Source organism: Typopeltis vanoorti, chromosome 3 (assembly GCF_054136105.1).
Source record: "Typopeltis vanoorti isolate ZY-2024b chromosome 3, IOZ_Tvanoo_1.0, whole genome shotgun sequence".
Lineage (NCBI taxonomy): Eukaryota > Metazoa > Arthropoda > Arachnida > Uropygi > Thelyphonidae > Typopeltis > Typopeltis vanoorti.
This window is the reverse complement of record NC_143551.1, coordinates 119,426,526-119,450,670: the sequence shown is the minus strand read 5'-3', so window position 1 is coordinate 119,450,670 and position 24,145 is coordinate 119,426,526. Positions and strand designations below refer to the sequence as shown.

General features: G+C 36.3%; 1 protein-coding gene across 1 annotated transcript in view; it reads right to left on the bottom strand.

Annotated features, from left to right (window-relative positions):
- Positions 1-24,145, bottom strand: part of LOC150108517 (receptor-type tyrosine-protein phosphatase mu-like) — a 1,155,664-nt gene that overhangs the window by 809,206 nt on the left and 322,313 nt on the right. Inside the window, exon 11 of the mRNA XM_090415942.1 lies at positions 10,365-10,493. Coding sequence (XP_090272068.1) covers positions 10,365-10,493 — 129 coding nt within the window. The remainder of the gene's footprint in view (positions 1-10,364; positions 10,494-24,145) is intronic.

Below are 24,145 nucleotides of genomic sequence, written 5' to 3'. Positions count from 1 at the left end.
CAGCTTACTGACTAGAATTTCATGTGGTATCCTGTCAAAGGCCTTTGCAAAGTCCAGCAGTATCATTGTAAACCCATTACCTATATCCAGTGGTGAGCTATAAGGGGCTCACGCGAGCCCTTCGTTAAATTTTTCTCAAACTTGCGAGCCCCTTGTTCTTCACGTTTACTTTTTATTTTAAAAAAAAAGCATAATTTTTTGAAATATATTAAGCCACAAACTAGTATAGTAACCTAACAAAAATTATTCTATTCAGCAGTGTACAGATTGTTTGGAATTATTGTTTCAACTCCTCTATAACGAATGCGCCCTCTATAACTCGTCTATAATGAAAGTTCGAAAATAAATAAAGATAGCATGCTCTATCTTTACCCTTCTCCCTTCTGGTAGCCAATCGTATGTTAAATCCAGTAGACAATCAAATGTTCGTAAAACTGTCATCAACAGGTTGTTAAACTGGACATTAGTTCTGTGTTCATCAGTACACTGACATATAACATTGTTTGTGTTTAAAAGTTAAAAATAATAATAAATTTAAAAACTCTATATTCAGCATATTTTATTTTTATTTAAATTACTTAAATATAAAGAGCCAATAGGCTTCATTTCGGCAATATAAACATTATTTAAATTAAGGGGATACTAAATCCCACATTATTTTAAAACCGAATAAGAAACTCAAAGATTGGAATCAGAGAGTTTCATGCCGAATATATAAACTATAAAAGTATTGGCGATTACTAGCGTGAGCTAATGCAAGAAGTCCTAGTACGTAGTACAATCTCGGGCAACTAGCAGCAAAGGTGGTAAAGTTCTGATTGCTATTCTTCGTATTTTCCATAATGTAAAAATACATTTCCTAGGAAATGTATGCTGTTATTACATTATGGTGGGATGTCACTACCCAGAGCAGTTTCAGCCTTTATTGAGCCTTCATCAGTGAGTAGCTAGACCAAATAAATGACCTCCCACCATAATGTAATAACAGCATACATTTCCTAGGAAATGTGTTTTTACATTATAGTGTACATTATAATATTTATTCTAAATGAATAAGTTTTTACATTATAATATCCAGTGAGAGTATTAGAGCGCAAAAACAGAGGGTGAAAGAATTGATAGTTGTGGCAGGTACGAATGAATTGAAAGGAGATACATTTTTTTATGAGAGAAGATTTGAAAGTATTGTTAAAGCTAGCGAAAGAAATGAGTGACAGAGTTAGAATGGTGAGTCTGTTGCCACGGTATGACAGAGAGGAGTTTAGAAGGAGGGCCATAATCGCAAATGACATTATGCACAGGTTATGCAGAGGGTGTGGTGAGGAATTTGTGTATGTGTGGAATGAGGTTGATGGGCGAAAGGATTCATACAAGATGGATGGCCTGCATTTGAATGGACTTGGTGTGTGGAGACTGGAAAAAGTGTTACTGAATGAAGTGAAAATGGATCTGTGGAAACAGGGAAACTAGAACTACCAAGGAGGGGGGGGGGGGGAAGAGTGGATATGCGGACATCAATGAGACAGTTAAGTGTAAGAATGTATATAATGTACCAGAGCCAGCACTAAGGACAAAAAATGGGAATGGGACGTTTAGAATATCGCATCAAAATAGGGGTGGGACAAAGGGATCACTGCATTTCATGTATACTAATGCCAGGAGTATTAGGAACAAGAAGGAAGAATTTTTGGCCTTGATTGGCTCTTCCTGGCAACAGGTTATTGGCATTAGTGAAACATGGCTGATGGAAGATGATATAGTTAGTGGGATAGAATGTGTAGGTTATAGTGTGTTTAGGAGGGACAGAGAGAAAAAAATGGGGGGAGGGGTGTTATTGATGATAGCTGATGAACTGCAGCCAAGGAGAATTGAAGTTGTATCGCAGGATAGTGAAAGGAGCTCATTTGAGGCCATTTGGTGTGAGATTGAGACTGGCAGAATAAAATATACGGTTGGGTGCAGCTATAGACCAGGTGATGGAATAGATGGAGGAGATAGTATGCATAAACAAATTGATGAAATGAGTGGAAGGAGAGTAATTTTTATGGGGGATTTCAACTATGGTAACATTGATTGGAAGGAGGAGAGGACACATGTGAGGAAGGAAATGAATTTTATTCAATTATTAAGGGATAACTATCTAAGACAGCATGTAATCGAAAATAGTAGGGGTGTGAGAGTGCTTGACCTGGTAATAGCATCTGAGAATTTGACTGTAATGAATATGACCATATTGCCACCTATTAGTGAGAGTGATCATAAGGTCTTGACCTGGGAGGTGGCTAAAGGTGTAGAATTTTCGATTAAGACAGGGTATATGTGGAATTATCGTGCTGGCAAGTATGATAAGCTTAGGAGATTGCTTGGATCAGTGCCAAGCTTGAGCTGCAAAAAAAGAAACTGATCCATGCTTGAACTGCAAAAAAAGAAACAACTGTGGAGGGAATTTAAAGAAAGGGGTGACCTGCTGGCACACGAATGGCATAAAGAGCAGGCCAGAAGGGTAATGAGTGTGGTAAAAAAAGCAAAAGTGGATTATGAAAGGAAACTAGCTATGCAAGCTAAAGAGAATCCCAAACAGATCTTTCAATATGCTGCAAGCAAGAAAAAAACTGTACACGGCAAAATGATTTTAAGGAATGACAATGGTAAGGAGGCCACTGAATCAATCGATATAGTGGAGTTACTGAGCACGCACTTTGCAAACGTATATCACCCTGGTAGTGACATTGAAAAAATGAAGGAACCATTACTTTATATGGAAATTGTGATGAATGAAGTGGAGGTGAATAGTCTATTACAGAACCTTAATACATCTGTGGGATTAGATGGTATACCGGCACGGGTCTTGCGTGAAGCGGCTAAGCAATTATCAGTGCCCTTGACCATGTTGTTTAGTCTTGTTAGTCTTGGGTCTGGTTTAGTCCCGAAGGTATGGAAAGAGGGGAAAATAGTTTCACTGCATAAAGGAGGATCCAAGACTACGGTTGCAAATTACCGACCGATCAGCATATCAGGAGTCGTTGTCAAAGTCTTGGAGAAAGTAGTCAAGGGAAAAATACAGGAATGGATTGATGAAAATGAGATACTGTACAAGGGACAGCATGGCTTTGTGAAGGGTAGATCATGCCTCAGTAATTTGCTCAAGTTTTATAACAAGGTGACGACTGAACTGGATAAGGGTAATGGGTTTACAGTGATACTGCTGGACCTGGCAAAGGCGTTTGACAGGATACCACATGGAATACTAATCCGTAAACTACAACATATGGGAATGGATATAGGGTTGGTGAGATGGATAGGTGGGTGGTTGATGGAGAGATATCAAAGAGTAGTTTATTCAGGAGTAGAGTCCAAAAGATGGCCTGTGACTAGTGGTGTGCCGCAGGGTTCTGTTCTTGGACCACTGCTGTTTAATCTGTTCATTAACGATACAGGGAAGGATCTAAGTGGAACAGTTCATTTGTTCGCTGATGATGCAAAGTTGGGTAGGGCAATAGTGAATGAAGAAGATGTCAAAATCTTGCAGGATGACTTGGATAGATTGGAGTTCTGGGCTAAGGAGAATGGATGCCAATTTAATGTGACAAAATGTAAGGTTATGCATTTTGGGGTGAAAAGATTAGCAGAAGTATACCACATTGGTGGAACTGAACTCCAGGAGATTGATGAGGCCAGCGACTTGGGAGTGTTGGTGGATAGGGAGATGAAGTTTAGGGGGCACATTGCAAAAGTAGCTAAATCAGCTCATCAACTCACTTGGTTGTTGAAAAATACCTTGACGAGCAGAGACAAGCAAGTTATTGTACCTCTGTACCGAGCCTTGATATGACCTCATCTCGACTACTGTACCCAGATTTGGTCACATCGGTTCCTTCTTCATGGGGAGGAGGTGGAGAGGATCCAGAGGCGAGTGACTAAGATGATAGCAGGTCTATGGAATGAACCATATGAGAACAGGTTGAAGATTTGTGGGTTGCAGAAACTAGTTGATAGGCGGAAAAGGGGAGATATGGTGGAGACATTCAAATTGCTAAAGGGATTCTATAGGATTAATTCAGAGGATATTTTTGAGATCAGGAATGGTGGTGGAAGAACTAGGGGACACCTATGGAAACTGGGCAAGAGTGTGGTTAGCAGGGGTGTTAGAGCTGGGTTCTTTACTTTCAGAGTGGTAAATGAGTGGAATAAGCTGCCAGAGTCTGTTGTGGGTGCTATGACGGTAAGAGAGTTCAAGGCAAGGTATGATAGATACTGTGAGAATGTCGTATAGTTGTGTGGACATGATGTTTAGGGCCTCTGAGTCTAAGGACTCCCTGGAGTCACCCGAAATAATAATAATAATAATAATTATGGAAAATACCAAGAATAGCGATCAGAACTTTACCACCTTTGCTGCGAGTTGCCTGAGATTGTACTACGTACTAGGACCACTTGCATTAGCTCACGCTAGTAATCGCCGATACTTTTATAGTTTACTATATTCAGCATGAATGAAACTCTCTGATTCCAATCTTTGAGTTTCTTATTCGGTTTTAAAACAATGTGGGATTTAATATCCCCTTAATTTAAATAATTTTATTAATTATTTAAGTAATTTAAGTAATGATTATTACTTGAAGTATAAAAACAAAACAGAAATATAACGTATTTCAATATATTGTGTTTTAGATAATATTTATGTATTATTTATAGATTGTTTGTCATAAAAACTTCCATCATAAACAAAACAAATTTATTTTGTTTATAAACACCCTGCAAACATCCATTCGCATTCACAAACATCCCGCCATAGACATGGATGTTTGTGATTGTCTGTGGAAATACTAGTGGTGGTGGTCGGCGGTAGATGGTGTTGGTGTAGTTTTTTTTTGTTTGTTTGTTCGACGATGCGAGCCCTTTGTTAAAATTTCCATAGCTCACCACTGCCTATATCCAACTCAGCTGTCACTGTATCATAAAACGTGAGCAAGTTATTGAGACATGACCTGCCCCTCATTTGCACAGTATCCATCATACTTTGCTTTGAACTCATTCACAGTCATGACAACCTATTCCACTCATTCACTACTCTCCAAGCAAAACCTGTATGAGTAAAAAAGTAAAGTATATACCTGTATATGTAGGTTTTCTGTAAACAGAGAATGCCAGGGATCCATCAGGCTAGCATGTAATCAGAGTGTCTAGGAATGGGATATTGTTGTTGTTTTCCTTTTCTAAGGTAAACTAGATCCTGGGATGTTAGTGGGATATTAGTAAATAAATTGGCGACACCAAAACTGACCATTATGACAGTATATTGGAGTGCAAGGTTTTCTATGCCGGCTTTGAACACAATATAGTGGCCAGTATATTGTGTGAGCATTTTGGCTAAATGTAAAAGCAAAGGAACATCCCAATGAGGAGGACACTGACATGCAGAAGCAAAGAGGATACGGTTCCCTTATATAAGGCTTTGGATCAAGCCAAATATGGACTGCTGTTATATTTATTATTATTATTATTTTGGGTGACTCCAGGGAGTCCTTAGACTCATAGAGGGAGGCCCTAAACATCATGTCCACACAACTATATGACATTCTCACAGTATCTATCATAAACTCACTCACCGTCATAGCACCCACAACAGACTCTGGCAGCTTATTCCACTCATTTACCACTCTAAAAGTAAAGAACCCAGCTCTAACACCCCCCGCTAACCACACTCTTGCCCAGCTTCCATAGGTGTCCCCTAGTTTTCCCACCACCAGTCCTGATCTCAAAAATATCCTCTGAATTAATCCTATAGAATCCCTTTAGCAATTTGAATGTCTCCATTATATCTCCCCTTTTCTGCCTATCAACTAGTTTCTGCAACCCACAAATCTTCAACCTGTTCTCATATGGTTCATTCCATAGACCTGCTATCATCTTAGTCACTCACCTCTGGATCCTCTCCACCTCCTCCCCATCAAGAAGGAACCGAGGTGACCAAATCTGGGCACAGTAGTCGAGATGAGGTCTTATCAAGGCTCAGTACAGAAGTGCAATAACTTGCTTGTCTCTGCTCGTCAAGGTATTTTTCAACAACCAAGTGAGTTGATGAGCTGATTTAGCTACTTTTGCAATGTACCCCCTAAACTTCATCTCCCTATCCACCAACACTCCCAAGTCACTGGCCTCATCAATCTCCTGGAGTTCAGTTCCACCAATGTGGTATACTGCTGCTAATCTTTTCACCCCAAAATGCATAACCTTACATTTTGTCACATTAAATTGACATCCATTCTCCTTAGCCCAGAACTCCAATCGATCCAAGTCATCCTGGAAGATTTTGACATCTTCTGCATTCACTATTGCCCTACCCAACTTTGCATCATCAGCGAACAAATGAACTGTTCCACTTAGATCCTTCCCTATATCGTTAAGGAACAGATTAAACAGCAAATTTATAGATTTGGTTGCCTGATTTTCATAGATGAGAATGTATTGGAGAAGGTCCAGAGAAGGTGTACTAAATTAGTGTGAGTTCTATGGTATATCAGACATGAGAACTTATAGAGCCTTATGAATAGAAGAAGAACAGAGGATGTTTTCGAGACATAAAAGTTGGTAAGGAGTTGTTACCAGATTAGTGTGGAGTAGATTTTTCATAGAGTAGAGGGAGGGAGGGAAGTCAGGGATAGTGAAAAGCAAGTTCTTTGCATGGAGAGTAATTGGCAAATGGAATGCCTTGCCTGAAAGTGTGGTGAGTGCAGAATTTGTGAATGGGTTTAAGACACAGTCAATGATCTTTTTGCATGAGAGAGTATAGACCTCCTGCAACGAGTCCTTTGACTCCATGGAGGTTAGAATTAATAATAATAATAACAACATTCAGGAATAGACTGAAAGGAATATGATATTCTAGGGAAAGAACCAACACAGTTATATGAAAGAACATTTTGCCTTAGTAATTAACTCACTTTCTATAATAAAGTGACAATTAAATTAGATAAAGAAAACAAGTATACAATAATTGCTAGCTTATTGCAAATGCATGCATTTGCAATAAGGTAGCAATGAATTTCACAACTGGGAGAAATTAGATATATATATGTGAAATTGGTTCCATGGGTAAAATGGTGACTGATATCGAAGACCAGTATATGGCAAAGCAGAATGAAGAAGAAAAGTGACCAGTATTGTACTTCAGCTGCTGCTGTTTGTCATTCTAAGAATTTTTACATTTTTTTAAAATTATTTACTATTTGCAATATTTAATTCAGTATTTATTTACTTATTTCCATTTATTGATTTACATTATTATTATTATTATTATAAAAAACCTCCATGGAGTCAAAGACTCATCATGGGAGGTCCACTGTTATACACACAGTTTATCATACTGTGCCTTAAATATATTCACTGTTTCTGTGCTCACCACACTCTCGGGCAATGCATTCCAATCACTCACCACTCTCCATGCAAAAAACCTGATTGTCACTCCCTTGCTCACACCCTCCTTATACAGCTTCCAGGGATGACCACTTGTTCTCTTCCTATCGTTGCCCATTCTGTGCAAAACCGCCCCAATATTAATCTGGTAATAACCTCTTAACAGCTTATATGTCTTAATCATATCCCTTCTCCTCCTTCTATCCACCAATTTCTGAAATTTGCATTTTGTCAATCTGTCTTCATGCTCAACATTCCAGAGACCAGAAACTACCTTAGTCAATCGTCTCTGAACTTTTTCCAACACATCTTCATCGTTTTGAACACCAGACCAAATCTGTGCACAGCAATCCATATGTGGCTTGATCAAAGCCTTATACAAAAGAACCATAACATCCTTACTTCTACAAGTCAGTGCCCTCCGCATCATTCCCGTTATCCACTGTGTTGTCCTCACAATTTTAGTAGCATGTCCCTGAAATTTTAGGTCTTTGTCTACAATCACTCCCAGATCTCTCATCTCCTCTACCACTTCCAAGATATTTCCACCGATTGTGTACTCTACATCCTATCTCTGCTTCCCAAATTTCAAAACATTACACTTTGCAACATGGAATTGATATTCCCACTCATTTACCCATTCAGCCAGCGTACAGGTATTCCTCAATTCACGTGGTTAATTAATCCCTCAATGTTACCGCATATATCAAAATCGTGTTAATCAAATCTAATAATCAATGGTAAAAAGTACAATTCGTCCATGATCGATTACTGTATTAATAATTCATTTTATATGGTACTCTTTTAGGAAAGATAAAAAATGAATGTAAAGTAAATGTTTAATAAATACTTGTACCTACATTAGTTACTGCAATTTTTTAATCAAAAGACGTTATCAAGAGTCGTTTGAACAGTTTTAGTTTTTTTGTTATTGGCATAAATTCTACGATAACAAGCAAAATGACTCTCCAGACCTCATCAAACAATAAAACATAAAGAAAAAACACTGCAAATATAATACATGATGGTACAAATTAAGTGGATATTGAATCCAACATTATTTCATAGCCGAAATAGAAACTACAAGAGTTTCGTGCCAAATAGTAGAAACTAAACGTTTCGGCAGATGCAAGCATAAGCAACCTTATGGGCAACTCGTAATAAAGGTGGAGTAAGCTCCAGATCACTTTCCTTAGTATTTTCCATAATGTAAAGCACATCTCCTAGAGGACATGTATGATAAATATTGAATCCAACATTATTTCATAGCCGAATATAGAAACTACAAGAGTTTCGTGCCGAATATATAGAAACTAAAAGTTTCGGCGGATGCAAGCATAAGCAACCATATGGACAACTTGTAGTAAAGGTGGACTAAGCTCCAGTTCACTTTCCTTAGTACTGTATTTTCCATAAAGTAAAGCACATCTCCTAGAGGACATGCATGATAAATAAGCCTTTGGCACTCTATTTTAATACATGATGGTTTATTTATTTTCAGTTGCAATCTAGAAATTGTTGAACAAAGAATAATAATAAAAAAAAAAAACTAAACCATACTATACTGACATTGGAGGTCGCAGTAGCTCTCAGATACAATTTACTGTCAAATATCACAAACTTTTACATAACATGTGTTAAACCAAACTGACAGCAAAAAACAGTGCAGAATATCACTCGTAACATATGAATGCACAGCTGCTCATGACCTCCAAGCTATACACTGAATTGTGTAAGAATATTTATATTAAACATTTTGCATGTACCTGTCAGATCAGCTGCGAGCCCCGCAGGGTTAAAGGCCCATTAATCAAAACTCTTGCCGTGTCCAATTAATTGGACAATCAAGGGATTGTCCAATCAAGGGATTGGTGAAATTAATTGCGGCAATCAAGGGATTGCCGCAATTAATTTCACCACGTTAAGCAAGGGATACCTGTATTCAAGTCCTCCTGCAGAGCTACAGTATCTTCTCTACTCCTGATAGCTCTCCCCAACTTTGCAAACAACTGCATATCACCATTCAGACCTCTCCAAATATCATTTACATACAAATTAAACAGCAATGGACCAAAAACAAACCCATGGGGTACACCACTAGTAACTTTCCTCTTCTGGGATATCGCTTCTCCATAGATAACTCGCTGATACCTATCAGACAGCCAATCTCCAATCCAGCAAACTAATCTACTAAATTAGAATTTTAGTAAATTTAGTAGATAATTAGAAAACATATTGCAAAACTGGGAAAAGCAGTACAAAGGATCCATTGGACATTCGGCAATATTTTGATAAGTATAGCAAAGGAATTTTTTAATCCCTAGAGGTCATTGATATAACTGCATTTAAATTACTGTTCAAAGATTTGATAGCCTGTATTTCTTGGGTATGAGGAAGTCGTTGAGAGGATTCAGTGGCTGATGACCAAGATGGTTGCAGGGGAACACTTCTGTCATGACAGATTAAAGCTTTGTGTATTACAAAATTTGGTTGACAGGTAGATAATAAGGGGGAGGGATACAACAGAAACATATAAGTTGCTAAAGCAGGCTTTTTTTTATATCTTCCCACCCATGGAAAGTTATTATAAACCTATAGTATATTTTTGCACCATGGCTAAGGATTTTTTTTTCATTTTTTGTAATATTTTATTTATTTTTACATAATCTAGAAATCCTGCTCTAGAGACCAAACAGAACTTTTTCAAGCCACTTCACACCTCCAATAAGTGGGGCAGTGGTCTCACACCTAAAGACAATCAAAAACATCCATGACCACAGAAGAATTTGAATGACCTGTTGGAGAGCAGGTACTAGGCCAACCAGTGGTTATTACACTCTCTTGGGACAATTCTTTGGACTTCATTGAGATCAATTCATAATAAAAACAAATAAATAATAATTTTCAGTCCTTAAAATATTAAAAAATGTTTTTAACACCATACTTACTTTCAGTGCAATTATCTCCTTTCCATCTTCCTTCACAAGCACATGAACCATTTGTTCTGCTGCAAAGACCTCCATTTTGGCAAAGACAAGAGTACATACAGTTTACTCCATATTTGTCAAAAGGGCATACTGTTAAAAAAATATATAAATTAATATATATTAAATTAAATTAAACGAGTTTTAAATTAAATTAAATAATTTAATTAAATATAATATAATTAAATTAAATTAATTCATACTTATTTATATTAAATAAATAAATATAAATTAATTATATATTAAAGAAATTAATATATAATTAAATTTAATTTAATAAATTAAATTAAATATATTAAATAAATTAATATATATTAAATTTCACAAGTAAGTGAAACAACTGAAAAGCAAACAGTTTGATACATGCACAATGTTGAAATAATGAGTAGTAAAACCCGTTTCCACAAACTTCCTATCTGGTAGCTTATCCATTTCGAAAACTGGACAAAGTCCCTAATAATCAACTGTAGGCAACATTAACAGACAATGAAAATTTCTTTATTCTAAACCTTCTCTTATCTGGTTTTTCCACTTTTTCTATAGTCTTTCTCTTGGCTTTCCTCAATTTCCAAGTGAAAAATCTGGTTCTAATGTCGTTGCTCATCACACTCTCACTCATTTTCCAGGTATGAACCCTTGCTCCTCTAGCCAAGAGATGAAAAAATTTCCTCTGCATCATTTTCACAAAACTCTTTTAATAACATAAACATTTCTATCATACTCTTCTTTTCCATCTACCAACCAAATTCTGCAACCTCTCAATCTATCTTCCCTGTATGCAGCATTTCACAGACCACTTACCATCTAGGTCATCGTTTCTTTCATGACAAATGAGAGAAATAGCCTCTTTGTTCTCTTGACCTTCTATCATTGCACTTCATCAACAATCTCACTGACAAATTTTAATCCCACCTTATTAACATTATACCCCCTAGATTCAAAAGACTCATGTCGGAGGCACTCACTGTCACTCACAAAGCACATTTAACCTATGCCTTAAACTTGTTCAATACCTACATGCAAAGAGCTTGCTCTTTACCTGTTTGCTCACATTATTCAGAAAATGTCTCTTTCTTTGCTCCTATTCTCCCTCCATTCTATGAAAATTCTCTTCTGTATTTAACTGCTAGCAATCCTTTATCAACTTTTAAGTCTCAATCATGTTTGCCATCTTCTCCTTCATGAGACTGTGCAATTGAAATTCTGTTTTTATACCCAAAAATCCAGAGACCAGATAAAACTGTCTTATTCAATCTTTCCTGGGCTTAGAAAACCAGCTATACAAAGTAATCAAATACATGGCCTGATTCAAATCTTTATACATAACCTCTGTATTTAATAGTGTAATCATAACCTCTTCACTTCTGCATGTCAAGATCCTCTCTTGTAAAGTCCTTGCAATTTCACCTAACTTTCGTGTTCCTATTCACTATTTCTCCTGGATTACTCATCTTATCCACCTTCTTCAAAATTTCTCAACTAGTGTATATGCTGCATTTCATCCTTTGCCTGCTAAATTTAATCTTACATCTTGCAACACTAAGGTAGCAGTCCACTCAAACAGTGTATTTGAATCCTCCTTCTCAGTTCTCCCCAACTTTGTGCAATCTGCAAATAACTGTATATTTCCAGTTAAAACTAATGGCTCCAATACAGATTCCTATATCAATTTCCTCTCTCTCTCTATCTGAAAGCCAATCACCTCTCCAACTGCTAAGGCTTTATTGCCAATCTATCCAAGTCCTTTGCAAAATCTAAATATACAGCTCTATCTCTATACATATGTGTCTCCTGCATTTAATGTATTATATAATATTATGTAAATAGATTGCTAAAACACAACTCTCATTAACAAATATGTCTGTTGGGGAATAGAACTTCATCAAATCAAGGGTCTGTTTGATATTATATCTCTATAAAATTAGTAAATACAGATCTTGATGCCTGAATTTTTTAACAATATAGTTATTTTATATATTTTTAAAATGAACAGAATTTTTTGCAAAGGAGAGAGAGAGAGAGAGAGAGAGAAAGAGAGAGAAAGAGAGGATTAACCACGAGGATGTTAATAACTTGCTTACAAACACGGTTAGTAAGACCTATCCTGTATCACTTACTCAGCTTTGGACACAAGCCATGGAAAGGTTTGGGGAACCCAGGCAGTTACTCTTGATATTTCAAAGGCATTTGATCATGTCTGGCTTCAAGGCCTTCTGAAGAAGCTACCATCCAATCATCTTCCCCCAGCTCTTCGTGATCAGATTACTGGCTTCTTTGGTTGTTCTTTGCAAGTCGTGGTGGATGGCTTCCTCTTATCACATTTCATTATCAGTGCTGAAGTATCACGGACAATGTATTCACAGTATTCTCCATTCCTGTTTTTCATTTAAGAAAACCTGTAGTATACTCAAATAATCGAGAAACCCTGTAGTATTCAAATGATTGAAGTTTCAAGATCATCCATTGCCAATGACCTAAATACTGATTTCTTCACCATTCACAAGTGGGATGAAGACCACTTAGTGAATTTAAATGCTAATAAAACTCAGCCCTGTCTTATTGTCCATGAGAAAAATCCTACTTCACTCCCACTTGCTTCTATTAATGTTCTAATAATCTTTTGAGATCATTCCCCCCCCCTCTTCTTAGGCTGACAGTTACAACTTAACTTAGCACAAACACATTACATCTACAGCCTTCTAACTTCTAAAAATCTTGTTCTGTTTTGTTCAAAACAATACTTCTCTCTATACAATTTCTAACACATTCATTGTTATCCAGCTTATACTTAAAAAGGGAGAAAAAAGTCAGCAATCAAATTATTGTCCCATTGCTTTACCTCGGTACTCTCAAAAGTGATGGAAAAGATCATCAACAACCAGCTTCTTCACTACCTGGAGACCCATTAATTAATTAGTGATCAGTATAGACTCTGCCATTCTCATTCTACAGCAGACTTCCTTGCTAGCCTTATCCATCTTTAGAGACAAGCCATGGAAAGGTTTGGAGAATTCCATGTAGTCAATCTTGTTATTTCAAAAGCAGTTGATTATGTCTGTCATGAAGGCCTTCTAAACAAGCTACCATCTTATGGTCTCTCTCTCTCTCTCTCCTGACTGCGATTGGATAGCTAGCTTCCTCTCTGATCATTTGATGCATGTCATGATGGATGACATGCAATGATCTTCCTATCATGAGATTTCTTTATAAATGTTGAAGTACCCCAGGATTCTGTACTCTTTTCTTCCTTTACATCAATGACCTTCTCTCACTGACTTCAAATGCATTCATAGTTTTTCTGATGACAACACTCTCCATTCCTTTTCTTCATTTGAGAAACCCTGTAATACTTAAATGAGTGAAGCTTCAAGATCATCCCTAACCAATGACTTAAATAATGATCTCTTCACCATTTGTAGGATGAAGACAACTTAGTGAATTTAAATGCTATTAAAACTCAACCCTATCTATTACCTGCAAGAAAGATCCTACTTCACTCCTGCTTACTTTAGATACTTTTCTATATCATTTCAAGATCATCTCCCATTCTAGGGCTGACTGTTATATCCAGCTCTAGCACAAACATATTATATCAATAGCCTCCCCAGCCTCTAAAAAAACTTGGTGTTCCTTTTTTGTTTCAAGACACCACTTTTCTTCTGCTCTCCTAAAACACAGTAAGTCTCATCAGATCTGACCAACCTTGGAATATTGTTCTCACACGTGGGTAAACCCACAATCTCCCTAAGAATTCTTGATGATACATTTCTTCTAATCATGTAAGAACTAGAGCAGCCATGATTCAACATCCACATACTCTTCAACTCCAAACTTAAACAAGCTTCTTACCAATCTCCCATTCACCTCTGTTCATTAGAAAAATCTCTCCCATATTGTTTTTTTTTTTTCAATGAATACAATCCCCAACTTTTTAAGAAACATATTAATGATTACTTCTTACTCCATAATTACTTGCCCACACATGGTAGTGTATGTTATAAATCCTGTGACCATTTATGTGTGGAATCATTATTTAATCATTATCTTCTTCCCTACTGGATGTAAGAAGGGGGAAAGTATTAAGTTTGTGAATTTTTGGGCTCCATATATTAAGGTAGTTTAATAATACAATAAGGTTTCAGTTGGCTAATTAATTTTTTTGGCCAGCACTTTTTTCAATAATATAAGTATATTAGTGGAATCTGGATCTATAATATTCTTCTTTCTCATCAGTCAGATGATGGGTTGAGTATCCTAAGAAGAAATCTTTGCCATCCATCTCAATATCTGGCCATTTCTCTCATCTCTGAAGCTTGATAATTGTGACCTTTCCTTCAAAGATTATAGCCAAGTTCTTTTTGGTCTGCCTCTTGATTGCCTATCTTCAATGATTCCATTCAAAACTATATTTGTTAATCTTTGAAAGGACATCCTGTGGAGGTATCCAAGCCATCTTAATTGCTGTTTAAGAATTATAGGTATGATACCGTCTCTATAGTTTAATTCATGTTTGACTTACTCATCTATTTTGTATTCTGAACAGTAGGTCTTATTTATTTTTATTATTATTCTAAGACTGCATGGAGTCAAAGAATCATCTAGGAGACCCCTTTTGTCAAACACACAGCTTTAAATTAAAGATACCAAGAAATGATATACTTGGATAAAGGATTAAACCAAGTATAGTCATCCCTCGACTTATGTCTAGGTTCTGTTCCATCTGGCAGGACGTAAGTCAAATCGTACATAAGTCGATATATTAAATCAACAGAGTTATAGGGGTTAGGGACTTAACTGTAATTATTATACTGTCATTTTAATTTTTAAACCTTATTATAAAACTGTACTGTGTGTTACTGCCACTATTCCAGTGTCGTTTGCTTATTCCTCTTCTTCTTTTCATCATAAATTTGTTCATAGCAAGCAAACGCATCATGTACTTTCGTTTCTACTAATAAGTAGCATTCAACATTGGGGTCCATGTCTTCTGCAATTTTGAGAACATCGCTAACTGCAAAGAACATTTCTGCAAGACCGTTCACTGTAAATTGTTTAACTACCTCTTCCTGTTTCTTTTTTCCTCTCTTATTTTTCTTGTTTTTTTCTCTTCTGCAACAGTTGTTCCTCCAGTTTGACCAATTCTTCGTTGGTCAACTCTTCAGGGGAACTTTCTATGAGTTGAATTATGTTGTCATCATTCACTTCGAGATTCAGATTGTTTGCTAGACCCACTATTACAAATTTCAAAAATCATGCACAAACCTTTTTAATGTCTTTTCCCATATGCCACTCATGCATTGAGAGGTCACTTCATCCCATGCCACAGCAATATTTTTAATAGCATGATAAATATGACTGTTTTCCAGAATTGCATGAGAGTCTGGTCATTTCCTTCAGTGACAGAAATGGCTTGTGAAAAAGTTGTCCATAGATAATAAGCCTTACACACTGCAAGAACTCCCTGATCCATCAGTTGGATCAATGAAGTAGTGTTTGAAGGGAGAAACATGACCTTGAACTTGGTGACCTGGACCATTATCTAGAATTATAAAATTTTAAATTCTACATTTTATTTCACAAATAGCTTTTTATTTCACTTGCATAACAGTTGATTAAGACATCCTCAAACAATTTTTGATTCGTCCACAACTTCTTATTTGCTCCGATAATGAACTGGGAGTATGATTCCTAATGTTTTCGAAGATTCGTGGTTTCTCACTGTGCCATATCATAAATGGTTTCAGTTTATATTCAGCCACATTACCCATAACAAAATTGTAATAGGGGCATTAAGAGCTTTGAAACTAGGTATAGATTTTAGCTTTTTGTGAATGAATGTCTGCTTGGGCATTTTTTTGAAACAAGGATGTCTCATGCATATTAAATATTTGCTGCGGCAAATAATTTTCCTCCATAATAATTTTATCCAATTTTTTCACAAACTCCTTGGCAGCCTTCTTAGAACTTGCAGATTCCCATACATTTTCACATTATGCAGTGCAAAATGTTGCTTGAATCTCATGAACCAACTGGAAGAAGAAGCGTTGAATTCGTAGTCATAATCGGGTTCTGCTTTCTCCTTCAACATGTTGAAGAGACTTAGTGCCTTAGCGGTTATAGTCACAGTGCTAAGGGATATGCACTTTTGATTCAAGTCTTCTATCCATCATGCAAATAGCTTTCCCATATCACTGATAGGACCTTGTCGTTGCTTCATCACTATCGTTGAACTTGCAACTTCGTTTCAAGATCAATTGCTCACCTCTTTTTCACTAGGCTTTTTAATTAGGTGTGTAGGGGCTGTTGCACAAAATATTGCAAAATATTTCACGATAAATACACAAATAACATATTTTTCAAACACAAAATCAACAGAGGAACTGTTGAAGCCAAGTGTCAAGGGAGGTTGCTGCTGAATGTGTTGTTGCTGCTACATTGTTGCTAAATAAAAAATTATGCTTTTTACTTTACGCTCACTTGCATCTTGTTCGAAAATATAGTCAAAAATATTATTTATTCCATTATTGGATCGCAGACATATCTCCAAAAGGACGTAACTCGAACGGATGTAAGTCGAAGGATGACTGTATATAATTTCTTGGTATCTTTAATTTTTAGTATAAACAAGTGGAAAAACTTCCAATACATGCAGCTTATCATGCTGCACCTTTACACATACATATTAATCCTATACCAATCACTTGCTAACGTGTATGTCTCTATCATATAACCACTCTTCCTCATATCCATTAAACTCAGCACACTGCATCGTTTTAACATTTCTTCGTATTCAACATTCCAGGAATCAGAAACTATTTTGGTGAATCACCTCTGGACCCTCTTGAACATCTTCTCATCCTTTAAAAAACCAAGTGGCCAAATCTGTGCACAGTAGTCCATTTGTGGACTAAGCAGAATCTCCTTACTTCAACAAGTCAGTGTTCCTCAGTATCATTCCCAGAATTCGTTGTGTTGTCCTCACAATTTTGGCAATGTACGCTCTATTTCTGATCTTCATCCACCATCACCCCAAGATCTCTTCTTTTCTCCACCTAAAACAATATATCCTCCACCAACCGTAAATTCAATATCCCACCTTTGTTTTCGAAATTTTAAAACCTTACATTTAGCAACATTGAACTGGCATTCCCACTCCCATGCCTATTCAAGTCTTCTTGTAAGGAACATTTGTTCTACTATGCATACTCGTACTTTGCATATTCTGAAAACAGCTATATATCTCTGCAGTCAAATCTTTCCCAATATCATTAACATACAGGTTACACAGGAATGGCTCTAAAACAGAATCCTGAAGTGCACCACTAGTGACTGTCCTCTTCTGTATATTGCTTCCCCATACACAACTTGTTGATACCTATTAGACAGCCAATCTCCAATCCAAAATGCACTAGTCAAATATCCAACCCCATCTGCTCTAATTTGACTTTCAACTTATCATTCGGTAATCTATCAAAAGCCTTTGCAAAGTCTAAATATACTACTGTGTATCCATCCCCCCACATCCAATGCTGTTGTCACCTTATTGTAATAAGTAAGTAGATTACTAAAACATGATTACCCTTTAGCATATGTGTGCTGTACATCAAAAATAATACCATTGTTGTCAACTCAATTCTGGATTCTGATTTTCACAAGTCTTTCAAACACTTTAACCACAACACCTGACACACAGATTGGCCTATAATTTGAGCCTTAAATTCTGTCACCTCCTTCATGAAGTGGTACAATTTTGCCTTCCATCAACTCCTTTAGAACTTGACTCAATGTAAGATTCATAATAAACAAATATATCAAGGCAGATGTTAACTACCTGACACATTCCTTCAAAATACATGGTGATATGTTATCAAGTCCCATAGTCTTATTAAAATCAAGTTTGCTTAATTCTCCATATACCTCTCCCTCATTCATAGTAAATCTCTCCTCATGCACTGCTCTCTCAAGCTCCTCATGATGTCACATTCACAAGGATGAAAGACATTTACAAACTGCTCATTAAATATCTCAGCTGTGGAGGCTCCATGAGTCTCCACAGCTCAGTCAGTATAGACAAAGCCCATTAGTCAGAAAGACCTGGGTTTAGTTCCCCATCCAAGCAACCTTTATCTGGTTTGGCAAAATGTAAGTTAGCCAGTCTCATATGGAAGTAGAAGATTTTTCATCCCTCATAACTGGCAAACAGTTCCATGAACACACATGGATTTACAACCACGAATGCTTATGACAATATGCAGAAAAGATACCTTACTACAAGTCTTAACGTAAGCACATACTTTAACACGAGTCACATCGTGGTAGTTAACCTCCTAGATAGGAAACAGCAAATGAATGGGATATTCTCTGCAGCAGTTGTCCTTATACCATTTTCTCTAGTCAATGCCATCCTATCATAATTGTTCTTATTTCTGATGGCTACATATTGAAAGAACTCCCTGGGTTTTTTTTTACTAAACTTTTGCTACCCTTACCAACCAAGTCATGCTCCTTGCTTGTTCTTTGTATTCCTCATGGATTTGATTATTATTACTCCTATTATGTTGCCTCTGTAATGACTTTTTTCTCAGTATTGCATATTTAATGTCTTCATTCTTCCATTTCACACTTACTTTTTTAATCTTCTGACCTTTGGAATGCATTCAGACAGATAGGTCTTGAATGTCCCACAAGCAGCTTTGATCTCCTTTCCAGCAAACTCCTCATTCCATGCTGCTGCTCTAAGCTGTTTCATGATCATTCTTCCTTCTACTTGCTACATACCTAAAAAAACTCTCTGGGATTTTTCTTTGCCTGATTTGCCAATTTCTGCTCCTACACTACTTTTGTTTTCCTTACTAAACTGAGTCACTCTCCTGGCTTGTTCTTTATACTCTTCATGTGATTGATTATTACCATTTATTCATCTTGTGCTGCCTTCAAAATACTTTTTTTTCCATATTTCATGCTTAAGCTGCACATTCATCCATTTTACACCTACCTTATTCAGCCTTTTAGCCTTTGGATTACATTGACACACTGATGCTGTTATGTATTTATTTGTCAGTTCCTATGCAGCATTTATTTCATTACTGCTCAACTCCTTATTTCGTGTTGTAGCTCCAAGCTGTTGCCTAAGCTTGTCATGATTGCCAGCATTATAATTCCACTTATCTCCTTTCCTCACAAATGTCTGCATATGGATAGCAACAACCCAGGTGATCACTTCATGATCACTCTCATCAACTGGAGGATAGTGTGAAACTCCACTCACAATTATATTCTCTGATGATATGATCAGATCTAAAACTCTCGATCCTTGTGCCCTCCTGTACATGCTGCCTGAGATAGTTATATTTCAAGAACTCGAGAAATTCATTTTCCTTTTTCCCAAATGTTATCTCTTCATTCCAATCTATATAGCCATAATTAAAACCACCCACAATAATTACCTTTTGTTAAGTTCTGAATGAAACTAAAATTTAATACATTTTATGTTCCCTTCAGACTTAACATGCATTAACGTTTCCAGGGCCAATATTGATATATTCAATGAATAAAACTAATTGTAATTTATCAGCAACACTAATAATTTGAGAAAATACTTATCTGTATATCGTGTTGTAAATAATTATTGTAAATTTTCTAATGTTTAAACTATGTTAACTTTGTGTAAATTCTTGTGTATTGCTGGGAGAAAGATAATCGGATTAGATACTGATGGCCAGAAGCTAAACACGTGCACCAAGTAGGATGCGCATGCTGTTACCCCCCTCCCCCCATAAAGCATGCTAGGGGAGAGTGTGGCACTTGGTGCTGGGAGAGAAGTAAGGTGTTGTGGGCAAAGGGAGAGAGAGAATGATGACATAGAAAGGAAGTGTCGGGCACGGGATTTAAAAGGCATTGCAGAGCCAGCTCGAGATCCTTTTTTTTCCCCCTGCATTGGAGAGGTCTTCGAGATAGAGGTCCTTCGGAGGTCATTGGAGCATGCTGAAGTATCTATGGGCAGTTCGCCAGTCAACGAATAGCCCAGAAGAGTGGAGTTCCCGATCGCCACAGAGATCGCTAAGCCATGCCGAGCCAGTCTACCAGAGAGGGGTGAGCACTTACTTTCTTCAGCAGAGATGTGTCTAGTCCAGGTCTATCAGTAGAATAATGCAGATAAAGTCAACTGAAGAAGGATCCAAGAATCAGAAGTTCTGTCCTGATGTATGTGAAGGTCAAATAGTTCCCCAGTCTTTGGTAATGTAGAAACTGATTTGTTTAGTAATTGTATTAAAGAAGGAAATCTGTAATTGTAAAAGGGACATTAGGTTTTGAAGGCTACGATTAATAAAAGGACTTTAGAGATTATGTTTAAAAAAGTAGTGGAACTTTAAGTTTTGAATGAAGGAATTGGTGTGGAAGCACATAGAGCTAACTTTGTTGTGGATAAGTGAATAACCTTTAGCATTGTAGTGTATAAAATGCATGATTGACCTTCGATAGAATTTCCTATGTGAATTGATGTCTTTACATGTTATGGGAGAATTAGAAAAGTTGGATAATTATACTCATTCCTTAAAGTTAGTGCAATTATATGTCAGTATTTGTTTGTAAAGTTTGATTTGTGACGCATCAATTTGATTGCACGCATCAATTTGATTGCACCATTAACCGCCTACAAAGATCTTGGAACGTAAAAGGGAGTGTGTATGACTTTGAAAAGAGGAAACAATCTTTACCTTCATTATATAAGATGCACCCCATTGTTAAGGTAAAAAAGTGCGTCTTATGCACCGGAAAATAGGATATATTAACTTGATGCACCGAGCAAGGTATTTTATTGAAGTTAGGATAAGGAATTTATATGAGGGAATAAGTCAGGAAAAGATCATTATAAAAATGACGTATATATACATATAAAGAGTAGAGTAGAGAGATATTGCACTTTCCTTTGTTCACTAATCCAATTTGTTTATACATTTCTTCTTCAATACCCTCCACATTTCCAGGCCAATAGCAACATCCAACTAAATATGTCTTCCTCTTAACCTCCACATTATCATCGCCACTACTTCCCCCTTTCATATCTACCTTATGTGGACTTAATCTCCTGTTATCATCAGCAGCACATCCTGCTCCTTTCTTGCCCTTTCTATCCTCACGAAAAATACTGTATCCTTTCATTTCTATTCCCGTTAATCATCTTCATTCAACATGTTTCACTTATTCCAATGATTTTGGGGCAAATAAACTCAATGAACTGAAATTGTTTCATCCCCCTTATTTCTGATACTTCTTTTGGCATTCATAAACAAACACAGCAATTCATTTTAAGGTCTATAACCAGTCCTATCCAAGTCATGTGTTATTTATGATTTCCCCACCACACCTGATTAACTTTATCACCACTTACCACATACATCTGCAAAGTCTCAACTTCCCCACCTACATTGCAATATACTCCATCTTCATACACACACATTCACTGCTACTTTCAATATCCACTCTTCCTATACCATGTCTCCCCTGTCTACTTGAGCTCTCCCCGTTTCCCTGTTCCTCTTGCATTCCTGTTCTTTCTTCATCTCTCACACTGCTACTGTTTTCATTGCCAAGCACTTCTGTCCCTTAGGTACCACTCTCCTGATTTTTCCCTTCATCTCTTTCTTCTGATCTCTTGTACCCATCACACAGTGTACTTCCACCCAGCAAAACTTTCTACAGTACACTCAATCCAAAGCCATTTAAATGCAAACCCATCATGCCTGTATAATTTCATTCTTCCCTTTAACACTTGCCATATATCCACAAACTGCACTCCCTTTTCCTCACACACCTCTGCTAGCATACCATTCATGATTTTGGCTCTCCGTCGCAACTCATCATTAGGTATAATAATAGTTTTATAGAGTTTTAGTTTGAGGCTTTTTGAAATGCAGTTATTTTTTCATATTTTGTTTAATTTATTCATATTAGTCAATCATTTGTTAAATCTGATTTTACTCTTTCTGTGTTATCAAGGTTGTGAGTTATGAGACTGCTAAAATATTTAAATTACTTTACTTGTTCAAATATATAATTTTCTAAATTTACTGACATTTTTTCCTTATCTTTTCCTATTTTCATTGTTTTAGTTTTGCTTAGATTGATTTTCATTCCAAAAGTTTTGAACTTTTCATTTTAAATTTTTATTGTTTTTTTTCTAATTATTCTTTAGATTCTGCAAGAATAATAATATCGTCCTTATTTGTAGATGTGGTTCTTTAACTTTCTTTAACTATGGATTTGCATATTTCTTCGAGACAGATAATAAATAAATTTGGTGAAAGCGGCAACCATACAATTCCTTTTTCTACTTTGAATGTCTGTTTTTATTTTATTAAATTTGACAGTTGCTTTGGTATCTTTATAATAATTAGTAATAAAGCTTTGTAGTTCTGATTCTAATGTCATAGATTTTAAGACGTTTATCATTTTGTTCCTGTCAATGGAATCAGCATGTTTGAAGTCAATAAAATTGCAGTGTAATATAGGTAAGTTGTATGCCCCGTACTTTTCAGCCAGGCTATTAACTGTAAAATTATGGTCTATAGTAGAACTTCCAGGTCTGAAGCCTGCTTGATCTTCTCCTACTGCCTTATTCCTTAAAGTCTAGGTTCTATTTTGAATAATGCATGTGAAGATTTTTGTAGCTATGACTTAGCAATGTTATGGGTCTATAATTTTCACACTATTTATCTCCCTTCTTGAAAATTGGTATTATGATGCCTTTCTTCCAGTCATAGGGAATTTCACCAGTGTATAATAGTATTTGGTTAAAAAGTTCAAGAAGGAAATTGATGAGAGCTATGCCACCATATTTCCACAGTTTAGTAATAAGTACTTTTTGTACTTTCATCATAAATAGATGACATTTCTTCTTTTATTATGAATGGTGCTTTGTTTTCGGTCTCATTGTGTTTATTTTATCCAGTCTTCTTTTCTACAGATAAGTATCTGATAAATACTGTTTCCAAATTTTTCAAGATCTTGAAGTGTTCCAGTGTCAATATTGTTTTTATCTTTCATTTTTAGTAGTCTGTTTTGAGTATTTTTTGTTAATTCATTTATAATTTCACATACATTCTTGCTATTGTTCTTTTTATTGGCTTCTTCATACATTTTTTGCTTTTTCTTCTAACCAAGCATTTTTTGCATATCTGCACATTTTATCTAATTTGTTTTTCAGAATTTTATAATGTTGCTTATTTTCCACTGTATTTTCTCTGTTTAGAGTATTTCTTACAGCTTGTTTTACTTCTAAAGTTTCCAAAATTTCTGTGGTTATCCACCCGTCATATACGCTAATTGTTGTACCAAGTATTTTTCTTGAAGCTTTTACCATAACTGTTCTGCCCATTTCCCATGTATTTTCTATATTGTCAAAGGTCATTCACTGGATGCAGTGAACATTCTACTCAAATCCTCCAAGCAGACTTCAAGCTAGAGGCAGCAAATTATAGACTGATCAGTATCTCACAAGTCACAGAAAATGTACTGAAAGAGTTGGTGAAAGGCAGAATTCGGGAATGGTTGGATGGAATACAATAATCTATGGAGTGGGGCAGAATAGATTTGTGTGAGGTAGGTCTTGCTTTAGTGATCTACTCACTTGTTAACAATAAAATGCTAACTGAGTTGGATAAAGAAAATGGGTTCATCACAATACTTCTAGAATTTGCAAAGGCATTTCAAGGAGGATATCACATGAAACCATTTTATAAAGT